The sequence below is a fragment of the Crocodylus siamensis genome, chromosome 7 (assembly GCF_052110815.1).
Source record: "Crocodylus siamensis isolate JL-2025a chromosome 7, ASM5211081v1, whole genome shotgun sequence".
Taxonomy (NCBI): domain Eukaryota; kingdom Metazoa; phylum Chordata; order Crocodylia; family Crocodylidae; genus Crocodylus; species Crocodylus siamensis.
The window spans coordinates 12169465-12182299 of NC_143401.1; the positions used below are offsets into that span (position 1 = coordinate 12169465).

Sequence of the window (12835 nt, forward strand, 5' to 3'; positions counted from 1 at the left end):
TCATTGCTTCACACCATTCTGGAAACTCAATGGTATGGCTTATTGTGTGGCTGTCCTGTGCAGTGAGAAGAGCTGAACAGGGCAGGATTTTCCTCCATCAGGTAAGACAGAAAGCAGTTTTACTGAAACATTTCCTGTTTGGGCCTTTGGCCACAGTTCTTGGCTTGCTGCATCCTCCTGCCACTCACTACCTTTTATTTTTGAATTTGGTACAGTGTTTTTTGACATCATGCCCCATAAAAAAGTGTTTAATTTAGAAACAAGAGGCAAACAAATGCTTACCTAAACCTTGGACTCTTGCACCTCCCAATCCCATACATTTTCAGCAGAGAATCCCAAATGAGTCTCTTGCTTCATTAGTTCTGGCACCTAAATCTAAGGCTCAGACCAACAGGCTAGTCAGACCTGAGATCTTGGGACCATCAGTCTAAGAGCCTAATCTTAGGAATTACTTCAATGGATTTTAGATCTGGCTCTGCGATGGGAGAGCTACTCTTCTGATTCTCAGTGGTGAGCAACCTGTAGTATGAGATGTAGGTACCGTCATTCTGCTATGCTTTCATCCTATCACTTTTCTGAGCAGGGCAGTGTTGCTGGTGGAATAATCCAGCTCCCTGTCATAATGCTCACACTCAACTTCATGCCAGGCTTGAAAATATTATTTACCACTGCAGGTTTTCCCATCACGGTTCAGGGTGAAGCCTTCTTTACAAGCACACTTGTAGGACCCTGGCGTGCTGACACAGATCTGCTCACAGTCGTGATCTCCCGTGGCACACAGATCTGACACCACTGTAAGAAATGAGGTAGATTAAAATTATGTTGAATCTCAGTGTGGAAGTGTCAAATGGAGCTCAAACCCAAGTCTGCACTAGGTTTGTCTTCCTCTGTCTGCAAGAACCATGTAGAGCACATATTCTTCATTGTCTTCCCCCTCTATACACTAAAAGTGAATGAATAATAAACCCCCATTTAATAAAACTTGATTCTTTTCTTCTGCAGCTCTTAAAGCAAAATGTGGTGTTTCAAGCCGAGCACCCAAAAAAGTAAGGTATCCCTGTTACGTTTGGAAATGTGTCTCTCTTACAAAACAGCCCTCTCTCTTATCCACTTAAATATCATCGTTCCAAAACAGCGTGCTTGGTTATCCTGTCCCTGATGAGCTACTGCTTTAAGCATTACATTAATTGTCAGAGTCCAGATTAAAACATAATATTTTCTAGATTGGGAAGTTGAAGCACTGAGGAAGAAGCAACATGAATAAGTCACATAACTCACTGGTAAGTCCTCAAATGCAGCCCAGATCTCCAGACTCAGACTCCAGTACCCCAGCCCCTGGGACCAATACTGGCCCCTACTGTTTGTAGAAGCAGGCCAGTATTTACTTCATTATCTGAAATTACTGACTGCTAATTCTTGTGCTTTTGTAACTGTTTAGATCATGAACGTCTTCCTGGGACTAGCCAGCATTTGCTTTTCCAGTGTGTGGGTAAATTGTGATTAGTCAGAAGAATCACAAGGCATTGTTTCCATTCACAGCTTAGTTTAGCATGCAGGCAAACATTAAATTCAGCTTACAAAAGTATGTACAGCACTCAGATTTGCTCTTTGCAAACATTTCAGCCATTTGAATTCAATTGGAGTCTGATGCTGAGCAAAAACATCTTGATCTGAAGTCAACATGCATTAGTGAAGCTCAGCCTCTCTTAAAACCAGGCCAAAGTTCATGAGTGGCAGCAAAATCAAACTTAAAAGTAAGACAGACTTGCTAGAAACAAATTCATGCACAAAAAAAGGGAGTTTTTGCGGGGAAATAATGTCAGGATTTGCCTGGATATAGGCAAATATGGCTCTGGTTCAAAGTCCACTGAAGAGACCAGCGGTCTTTTTATTGACCTCACTGGAATTTGGATCTGGTCTGCTTCATGTATACATGTGGACTTACATATGGATGTGTATGTAAGTGTCAGTATACATACACATACGTACTGAGACAGAGACTATACTCAAGCTTTCTGATTGCTCTAAATAATACAAAGCTAACTCCTAGCAGTTGCAAGCAACACTACAATAATAAATCAATTGGCACATGCCCAAAATGGAAAAAAGTCAGCAGGAGTGAAACTGAGCCCTGTATGGATGTTGCAGGCAATAATTATGCCTGTGCAGACTGAAGTGCAGCTCCCTGCTGCAACACAGAAGTCTTCGCAGGAAGTGTTCTGAGTTACAACAACTCCCTGGACCAAACAGAAGTTCACTGTTAGGTCCAGGGAGGAGGGAAATCTAGCTGCTATGAGCCTGCAGCCAGCTTCCCAGAGCAATGACCCCCTCCTCCATGTTTTCAGAATGGGAGGGGAGAAAGGGAGCAGAGGGAGCTCATTCCAGGGGTTCCCCAGCCAGCGCTGGAGGGTGGTTGGGTGAATAGGAGTCCCCCATTTTGGGCGGGGGCTTCAATACCCCAGCTGCACCATCCATCTGGACTGAAAAAACCCCAGCCCAAACTCCCTCCCCTCCCTTTTCCCCCTCCCATTCTGAAAACAGCTCAGAGGCTGGCAAATGGGCAGACACAAGTTACAGAAGACATTGTTTTGAAACATCTTCATCTGAAACCCTAATGCATTCAATGAGGGTTCAGATTTTCATGCAATCAGCCATTTTTGAAGCAGTATGCAGCCATGCACTTCTGTTTGGTTATGGCTATAGACCACTTTCTATCAGGCAAAAATTGCCACTTCTGTCTGCATCCATTTTATGTGCCATTTAAGTCTCACTTGTGTCCTCAGAAGAGGCCCTAAATGTTGTATATGCCTAATGCCAGTTTATTATGCTAAGAATTCCATGGCTGGGAAAGTTTATAAAGACATTTGATGGTTTACCACCCTCTCATAGGTCGGTTTTTTTGTTGATCACTGATGTTCAGACATTGCTGAATATTTTTCTCTGGTCTTATTAGCCATGTACCTGTTTTTCAATGGATAATTTCAGATACAACTGCTGATGTGTTCATATGGCAATTTTGCTTAATGACACTTATGATCCATTTGGCCAACTGATGATTGACCAGACATTGTTCCCATAAAGATGGAAAAGTATCATCATCTATGTGTTACTAATGGAGAAAATGAGACGGAGAGAGGTGGAAATAAACCATGCCTGCTTTGTTTTGTTTTGTTTTTTTAACTTTCAATGGCTGTTGATATTCTGACTCCATTGAAGTCAATGTCAAAACCGCTCTTAACTAAAATGAACCAAGGTTTTCACCTTAGCATTTCACTTTGGCACCCATTCTCTTTGTATGTTGCACCTCTCCCATGTGGATATTTATATTGGAGCATAAGATGTATGTCTCCTCATCTCAGTACTGATCTGAGTCTTACATAGACTTCCTATCACATCACTCTTAGTTACCAATCAGCATTTTCAGCAGAAAAAGTTAAATCATGAAATTTTACACCTTCTAAAGGAATTGGTCTCAGTGGGCTTATTTACATGTGTACTTTACCATGCAGTAGATTAATTTGCTGAGCAGTAAAGCATCGTCATCTACACATGCATGGCAATTAGGTTGGCATAGATTAATTTACTGTGCTGTCAGATAGTACAGTGAGACACAAGTACTATCCGATGGCAGAGTAAATTACTGTGCTTAAATGCACATGTAGATGGTGATGTCTGGAGTAGTTTACTCCAGCTCAAATTGTGCCGGAGTTTCATTTGCATTAATTGCACATCTAGATGCACCTAGTGAGTGCAGCTACACATGCAATTAATGCAAAGCAATACACTCTGGAGCTGTCTTAGCTGCAGTAAACTACACCAGGGTACAGCATCTATATGTGCACCTGGGATGGCAGCCATTTGAGCTGGGGAAGAGCAGGCCCAGGTTGGCAAGCGGTGCCGGGGGTCAGCTCCAGGCTCGGGATGGCAGCGTCGGGTGGCAGAGTGGTTGAGTAGGACATGAGGGTGCTGAAAGTCCAGAGCTTTATGGCTAGGCAGCAGGTAGAAGTCTGGCCCCCTGCTGGCTGGGCTGACGGGGCACAATTTACACATGTGGCCAGCATTTACATGTGAGTTTAATCGCAGTAAATTACCTTGGTGTAATTTCAGCATTAATTAGTTTACTGTAGCCTAACATCATTGCACATGTAGATGGTGATGATTACTCTGTAGCCAATTAGTCTACCCTGCAGTTAAATGTATTTGTAGACATGGCCAGTGTCTCTCTCAATTCTCTGTTTACTAGCGTCTGTCTGTTGGGACTGTATTTTGTCACACCTCTTAAAAACTGTTGCTACATAGCTGTGTCTTAGCAAAGTGGTATCTGAGGCCCCATGGCCCATTTATTTAACCTAGAAAACAAATATTTATGAGCCTCTTTCTTCAGTCTTGTAGGTTTATTTTAAAATGGCAAAGCCCTTCTGCTTGGTTCAGTGTTACTTGTAGGTGTGACCATGAGTTTGCAAGAGACTCAGAGTCTTATTAGCTGTATTACAGTTGCTCCAAGGATCATCAGTGTATTAGACACTGTAAACACATGTGACAAACTCTGCTCTAAAGTAGTTACAGCTGAAGTAGACAAACACAGAGGAAGGGGAAACAGAGCCTGGAAATGTCTTGCCCCAGGTTACTTGGTAGGTCAACAGCTTATCTGGGAATGGAAGCAATGTTTCCACAAACCCATGTAGATCCCTAGGCTTTCTCCTTGTCTACAAGTTTTTTTGGGTTGGGGGAGAGGGAGGTAACTGAAGCACTTGAAGAATAGTGAAGTAACAATAGGATATTATATAAATGGGGGGTTCAGCTTCTCTCAAAGCAACAAGACCAGCTTTTGTTTAATCATGATTTTTGATTACAGTATTGCCAATAAGAATCTTGCATCACACTCCCTGAAGTCACAAGATAAGCGTAGAACTTATCAAGATTTATTTTAATAATAAATTTAACTTTTATTTTCATTGCCTTCTGGTTTCTGAGCCACTATGGTGCACCTGGGTCTCGTTTACAAACCTCAGCCACCATAAGGACCAGGAATTTACTTGTTTTTATTTAACATAAACCAGAATCTACTAAATTACACCTATGTAATCTATGGCTAAGTACAGACATTCAAAAAGCTGGAGGCAGAAGTACTCTAAGTATCGCACTTTATTGAAAGTGCTCTAGATTCGGACAGGAGTGAACAGAACAGACATTTGCTGTTCGGTGGAAGGCGCTCAGAGCCTGCCTGCACTGGCTGAGGCCAGCAGGCTGGGGACCCTCCTTCATGCCTGCAGGCTCCCAAAGAAAGCAGAGTCCAGCCAACCCCAGCCAAGCAGCCAGCCACCTTTGATTTCATAGACATAGATTTCATAGATTTCATAGACATTAGGGCTGGAAGGGACCTCAGGAGATCATCGAGTCCAGCCCCCTGCCCAAAGGGCAGGAAGTCAGCTGGGGTCATAGGATCCCAGCAAGATAAGCATCCAATTTACTCTTGAAGGTGTTCAGTGTAGGTGCTTGAACCACCTCCGCTGGCAGACTGTTCCAGACCTTGGGGGCTCGGACAGTAAAGAAATTCTTCCTTATGTCCAGCCTGAAACGGTCTTGCAGGAGTTTGTGACCGTTCGACCTAGTCATCCCTTGGGGCGCTCTGGTGAACAGACGTTCCCCCAGATCCTGGTGGTCACCCCTGATAAACTTATAGGTGGCCATCAGATCACCCAGAGCCTACGCTTTTCCAGGCTAAAGAGTCCCATGGCTCTCAGCCTGTCATCATAAGATCTGTTTTCCTGACCTCTGATCATGCGCGTGGCTCTCCTCTGGACTCTCTCAAGCTTCTCCACATCCTTTTTGAATTGTGGAGCCCAAAACTGGACGCTGTACTCCAGCTGCGGCCTCACCAAGGCCGAGTACAAGGGGAGAATGACGTCCCGGGATTTGCTTGAGAAGCATCTATGGATGCACACCAGCATTTTGGTCTCTTTACTAGCCGCAGCATCGCATTGCAGGCTCATGTTCATCTTGTGGTCAATGATGACCCGCAAGTCTCTTTCTTCTGTAGTGCTATCCAACGTAGCACTGCAGAGCCTATAAGGATGCTGCAGGTTTTTCCTCCCAAGGTGGAGAACCTTGCATTTTTTGGTGTTAAACACCATCAGGTTCTCGTCCGCCCATTTGCTGAACTTGTCCAGGTCAGCCTGGATCACCCGCCTATCTTCTGCCGTGGATGCTTTGCCCCAGAGTTTGGTGTCAACCCCAGCCAAGCAGCCAGCCACCCTTGATTGGCCAAGGTGGCCCTGCCCCACCACCCCGGCTGTTGGGGGATGGGAGCAGCGAACAGAGACCCCTTGGCATGTGGGTTGCTGACTCAGGTCTTGGGGGGGTGCTGGGTCAGACCCATGTAGCAGGGGGCTCTTTCCCCCCCCACCCCCAGTTCTTGGCACAGTGAAAAGCAGTGCACAGCTCTGAGCTGCAACCATCAGGAGGCTGGGGACCTGGTGTGGGGGGAATGGAGCCCCCTGCTACATAGGTCTTGGGGGGGCTGTGTACTGGCCAAGCCAGACACCTGGGAGGAACCCACATGTCAAGGGGGCTCTGTTCCCTGCCCTCATCCCCCAATCACCAGAACTGACAACAGCTAGTTGGTGTGGGGGCAGGGCCACACTGGCCAATCAGGGCTGGCTGACTGTGAAACACCCCTGAGTTTGCTGGCTTGAATCTTGAGGGGAAGGCAGGCTGGGCCTGTGTGACAGGCGGTGGGAATTTATATTGCAAAGGCTTTGTCACAAGGCAACCTGCCTATCTCTCTACCTTCCTTCATTGAGTTTGTGTATTTGCTCGTATAGGAGGGAAAACCAGACAGATCCAAAACGCTAACTTGTTTCATACCCATTTGTCATTGACCCTGTTGCCAGCTGGGAACAGACACAATTCCAACTGATCTCCCTTCTACTTCTGTCCTTCTGCATTTAGCTTATGCATTCAAGGAATATTTTTTAGGAAAGACCAATGTATGTTTAGTCCCTTGTTTGTCACTCTTGAAAAGATACAGAATCACACTGGTAACCACTCTGCTATGCACCTACAGCTGAGGTTGAGGTTCTGTGGTCAGAGTGTGCCTAGTCCAGGTTCAGACACATAGGCCCAGATCCTTAATTAGATGCCTAACTCCTACTGACTGATTTTAATGGGAGTTGGACATATTTGATTTGGTATTTGGGCTTGAACCTTTTCATAAGTGAAGTCTGGAGCCATTATAGCAACAGGAAGAGTCTGAGGCCATTTGTGGCTGTGTAGATTTCTTTGTAAGTAGGATGCCTGTATTCCTAGGTGGGGTGTCTCCGCGTGTGCTTTAATGTGCAATAGACTATTTTATTGTGCATTGAAGTGTCACATAGAAAAGTGACATTATGCTAATGTGCAGTAAAATAGTCTACTGAGCATTAAGGTCACTAAAAACTGTGCAATTGTGCTACTGCTCATTAGCACAGTGCAATGTGCATTCATTTAATACCTTACACTGGCGGTACTAAATTGAATGCACATTAGAAAAGGCACAATGATGCATGTGTAGATGCACCCAAGAAGGTCTCTGAGGAGTCTTATTAGATCATTTTGGTCCCATCCCTCTCCCTACCCTAGCAGGTCAACAAATAGATGGTGTAGGTAATCAAGTGGACCACCTGTGTAGGAGCAGAGGTAATAGGATTTAAAAGGGATTTTTTTTTAAATAGAAACATTATAAACTAAACTAAAAGAGGTTAGAAAGAGATTACCCTTATAGGAAGCCTGCGTGGGGCTTATTACACCTTCCTCTGAAAGAGCTGGCACTGGTCGCTGTTGGAATGACCAGCTAATTTTCTGCTCTAAACCGATGTGGAAATCTTCTGCCCTATGTATCTTGGGTACTGTCTGTTAACCAAGGAGTATCTTCATCCTGTGTCTGCTCACCCTGAGGAAGTCCCCTGCTAGCCAGCTTTGATCCTTTTAGTGCTTCTGTAGGTCTGTGTGGTAATGTGGTGAATGAGGTTGTGGGAAATAAGGCCATGGTTGGACACAAAATATGAACTGAACACCTGAGGACTCTGTAGAGCTTCACTTGGTTGCTAGGAGTCACTGCAAAGCCTTCATTCAAATGACAGTGGTTGGGCAAGGACCAGGGCCTATCACGGGGGGGCCAGGAGGGCCATTTGGCCCAGGTTTCTCATTCATGGTGAGCCTCAAATCTAGACTTTTGACATTATCTCCAAATGACGTTATACATACAGACACAGATTTATACTGAAAGGATTGAAAGAAGATGTTCATCATACACCTTTAAACTTGTGTCCCCTTGCTGGGCCACACTGCCTGTAGTGCACTGTGAATTAATATTTTTTTAATATCCCAGGAGCCTCTAAAAATGGAAGTCGCCCAGGCCTCTCTCGACCTCTAAGAGGGCCTGGCCAGGACGGGAAGAAGAACAAACTCGGGTGCCAGCTCCTGGTTGTTTTTGGGGGATTCTGAGTTCGGTGCCAGAGAAGGTCTCTCAAGAACCCACTGATCAGTTCATAAGGGGTGGAAGGAGTCTGGTTTATGTGGCATTGACTCAAGTTCAGAGGACCCAGCAGTTTCTGAGAAGGATGCCTGACCTGGCTTTTGAAACAAGACAACTCTATGCTCAAGCCGGTAAAGAAGTCATCTCCAAATACACACTAAATGAGAGCTGCCTTTGGTTTTAACTGTAAATAATCAAGTGAGTGTTGCTTAATCAGGACTGGCTTTTCCTGCACCATTTGTATCAGCAAGGTGCCATCCATAGGAACCGTGTCTTGGTAAAACGGGAACTGAATGAGAAGTGCAAGCTTATATGCAAGCTGTGTGAGAAGCCTTCTGATGGCAGCAGTTACCCAAACCCATAGCACAGAAATCTTGGGATCATGACCAAGACTTACCACAGAAGGCCTCTTGAAACTTATGGGTCAGCTTCTCAATGACGCTGTAGCTCTCCACGTAATCCACGTGATCGTCCAGAGGCTCGCTAGCAATTTGCCGAAGAGTATTCATGTCCACTCGGCCCACCCCAATGGCAAAGATTTCAATGCCCGCAGCTTTTGCTCTAGTCGACACATCCTTTACGCCATCTTGGGGGCGCCCATCAGTCACAACAATTGCCACCTAAGAAACACGGGAGGGGAGCACAGAAACCAGGTAACAGACTCTCTCTTCGCACTCGTCAGAGCAGCTGACATGTGATAAGCCTCTGACCCTTTCTGCCTCACTGTAATTCGTTCATTTGTCCATATCTACATGTCTTCAAATCACTGGAATTAAAGGCAAAAGCGAATCCCTGCTCTCCACAGCACACCACCACAGCAGAATAGTCTATTTTTGGTTCTCAAGTGGTTTGTTCTCCATCAAAAGAGATGAATGAGTTAAACTGGTGTTATCTTGAGTACTTGAAATAAGAAATGAAAAATTGGTGCCAGCTTTAAGAAAACTAGGGCGGAGGTAGCAGTTCTAACATGTAACATTAATGCTGGGCCAAGTTCAGCTCTTTACTCAAGTGAAACTCCTAATGAGGTTAAGAAGTCCTCTGACTGAATAAATAACTGAAGGTTTTGGTTCTGCCATATGAATTTTTATGCTATGGCACTTTTTTAACCTGAGGATCTCAGAGCACTGGAAAAAAGTCCATGGTTAGTGTTTATGTCCATTTTATAGATGGGAAAACCAGGGCACATAACAGGGAGGTAACTTGCCCAGGGTCACCCAGTAACTTGGTGACAATTAATGTTTCTGAATCTCAGGCCCTGCTAGAAAAGCAGCCAGGGGGAGGCGGGGAGGGAGAGAGATGCCATAGAAAATAGAAAAAAAATACAATGGATTCCAGTGGGGCAGGATTTCACTCTGGATCATGCTTCTTTCTCAGCTTTGGAAAGCTTCAGAAAGATCCGCTGTTGGTAGATTGTCAATTGTCCTCATTATTTCCTTGACTGGAGACATTTTCAGAAAAAAACCCCAGGATCTTTGCTCTTTGACAAATCATCTGTTCCTGCTGCTTTTCCCTAAAACAGCTTTATTCTGACACTGCTATCCACCCCAAAGCAACTTGGGATGTCATACAGGAGGGTGAAATATAATCAGTAGGAGCAGATGAACTGCCAGAAACAACAATCTGTATCACAGACAAAATGTGCTCAGCTATACAGGAAATAAAGAAGCATCCGAAGACAAGTGCAGTAAATAGCCACGGCAGCAACAGCAGGATGTTGAGTCACCCGTGAAGAGTCTACAAAGGCTAAACTGAGAAGTAGTATTTACCACCGTGTGCTGGCCCTTCTACATTTCCATTCTGCATGTTTACACAGTTGAAATCACAGAGGAGTTGTACAGAGACTCTCCAGTTGTCCAGATTTGGTAGCTTTAAGGCTGCTGCATACTGCTAGGGTGAGACAAAGCAATCTCAGTTGGGGCCAGGATGTAGCTCTTATGATGCGCTGATCTGAAAGGTATGGAGCCTGCATTCTGCTAAGTGCCCTTGTAGTTAAGTGCTTATCTGAACTTCCTGATGGCTGCAAAATTGGGTTCAAACCATGAGAGGAGTATAAGCATTCTGGAACTTACTCTTTCCAACTGTGATACAAATATTGCAGATCAAGTCCTAGGAGCTAGGTCTTATTCCACCAGTTACATGCCTAAATGCAATCCTCTTCCCCCCTGCTCAAGTCCCTGAAAAAAAAAAGTAATGCTCCTATTTTGGCAGCATGCCAACACCTTAGCTTTGAGACTAAGTCACAAAGAAGTTGAGAGGTGGTGTTAACTGTTTAGTGTTAATATTTTTTCAGGCGGGGTGGAATAGGATCAACACTTAGGTGGCCTAAATCCAGTTAGGTACCTTGTGGATGGTATAGGATCTGGCCTCTAGGCTGCATCTCAACACTTCTGCTTCTAGCCAGAATCGGGGAGAGAGGGCATGAAAATGCTTAACCAATGAAAACTTGCCAGTGTCGGTTGCAAGATTAATCATTGCGAGGAAAGAGATAATGATGAATTTAAAAGATTTACAAGTGTAACTTTCTTTCCCCCTTTATTGACCTGCAGCATCAATAGATACATCGGTCAGGGTCATGGAGGTCTCCCTCCCACCGTCCTTTCAGAACCCAGCCATGCAATCCACACTTTTTGCCAGAAGAGAGAGCCATTGATTCAGCAACTCCGGGTGAAAAGTGCCACTTGGCAAAAGCCAGAGCTAATGGCTTTGCTTTCATGCACACAGTACAGTGGTGGGGATAGGGGCTGCTGCCAATTAGAGCTTATCAAACCCTACCTGTCATGAAACAAGATTCGCTATCAAATAGCTTTAGTAAGAAACACTACCCTGTGAACAGGCTTCTGTCAGTAGTTAACTATGTCTCTAACAGCATCTGTCACCAGTACAGGCTTGCTGGGTGCCCTCCTTGCACTTACTCTGTCTGAATCAGTTAAGTGGAGTGGAGCTCCCAGCTTAATCAGTAATTGTAATTCTTTAACATAACTGACTTTAAGCCCACTGATCTTCATAATTTAGACATGAACTTGAGCCAAACCCCCAAATCCAATCCCAGGAGCTGTCTGATATCCAAACCCAGGTCTGAATCCAATGGAAGCTATATTCAAAATGGCTCTGTACAAAAATCTTACTCAGCAGGGATGCATGGGACTCAAAATTCACATCTGGTTCAGGGCTTTTGTGGTTCAGCCTAAGTTTAAGCAGGTCAAATTTCAGAATGAAGTTTTTACACTATAGATGTACAATGGTTTAGTGAACAGAGTGTTAGCCCCATAAGTCAGGAGACTTATGGTCTGTCCCCAGCTCTGCCACTAATCTGCTCTTTGGCCTTGGGCAGATCACTTTCTCTCTCATTCCCCATCTCCTCTTTCTCTATCAGGACAGGAATTGCCTTTCACAATATATATGTATGCACCCAGATTCTATTCCACTTTTATATCTTTCCCACAAGTCATGCAAAAATCATGCATCCTGCTTTGCAGTACAATCCAGATCCACAAAGAAAGATACACAGCTCTCCCATTGTCTCAGTTACAGTTTAGTACACACACAGACCATGTCCAGACAAGTGCGGCCACGTGGTATGGGGTGCAAACATGTCTGTAATGCAACATACCGTGCATTCAAATATTATCTGCACTGCAAGAGAGCGCTGCCTGCATATGTGCTGCTCTGTTTTGGTTTTTTTTCCCCACGGGCTTTTTGACCTCTGGATATCCACAGGGCAAAAAAACCAGCAGCACATGCACAGGCAGCACACGCCACTAGAAAGTGGAGCTGGGCCGCCCAGAGCTGCGCTGCAGCTCCAGGAGGATCCCGGGACCACAGGTAAGGCTGCTGGGACCAGCACAGTGCTGGCCCCAGGCTCCCCTACTGCACCTGGGGTAACTTGCTGCCTACCAAAGCACATGGTAAGGCGCACCACCGGTAGGGAACCAAACGTCCACGTTTGTGTGGACGCGGCCACAGATGCCCATTCAATCCACCAGGAAAGACCACAGCTATCCTTTTCTTTCAGTAGGGAATCCATCTGCCTTTGTCGTTCAGAGCTTTAGCCCTTCAGCCCTGCAGGCTACCCGCCAACGGCAGGTTTTGGCTCACAAGATGGGGAAACAAGACTTACAGGTGTCAAAAGCAAACAAGCAAAATGTGAGAAAGAACAAAGAGTGAATACAGTATTAAAAAGTATTAAAAGTCTCTCTTCCCTGACAGCATGGTAAACTCACCATGGTGAACACTGTAACCATGGAAACAGAGAAGGGAAGGCCTGTGGTGAATCAAAAAGCTGGTTAAGAGAGACACAGGAAGATAAAAGGACTAGTTAAA

At 45.0% G+C, this 12835-nt stretch overlaps 1 protein-coding gene across 1 annotated transcript in view; it reads right to left on the reverse strand.

The window, feature by feature from the left end:
• MATN1 (matrilin 1) overlaps positions 1 to 12835 on the reverse strand; it is a 38709-nt gene that overhangs the window by 12046 nt on the left and 13828 nt on the right. The window contains 2 exon segments of the mRNA XM_090057389.1: positions 667 to 792; positions 8913 to 9135. Coding sequence (XP_089913515.1) covers positions 667 to 792; positions 8913 to 9135 — 349 coding nt within the window.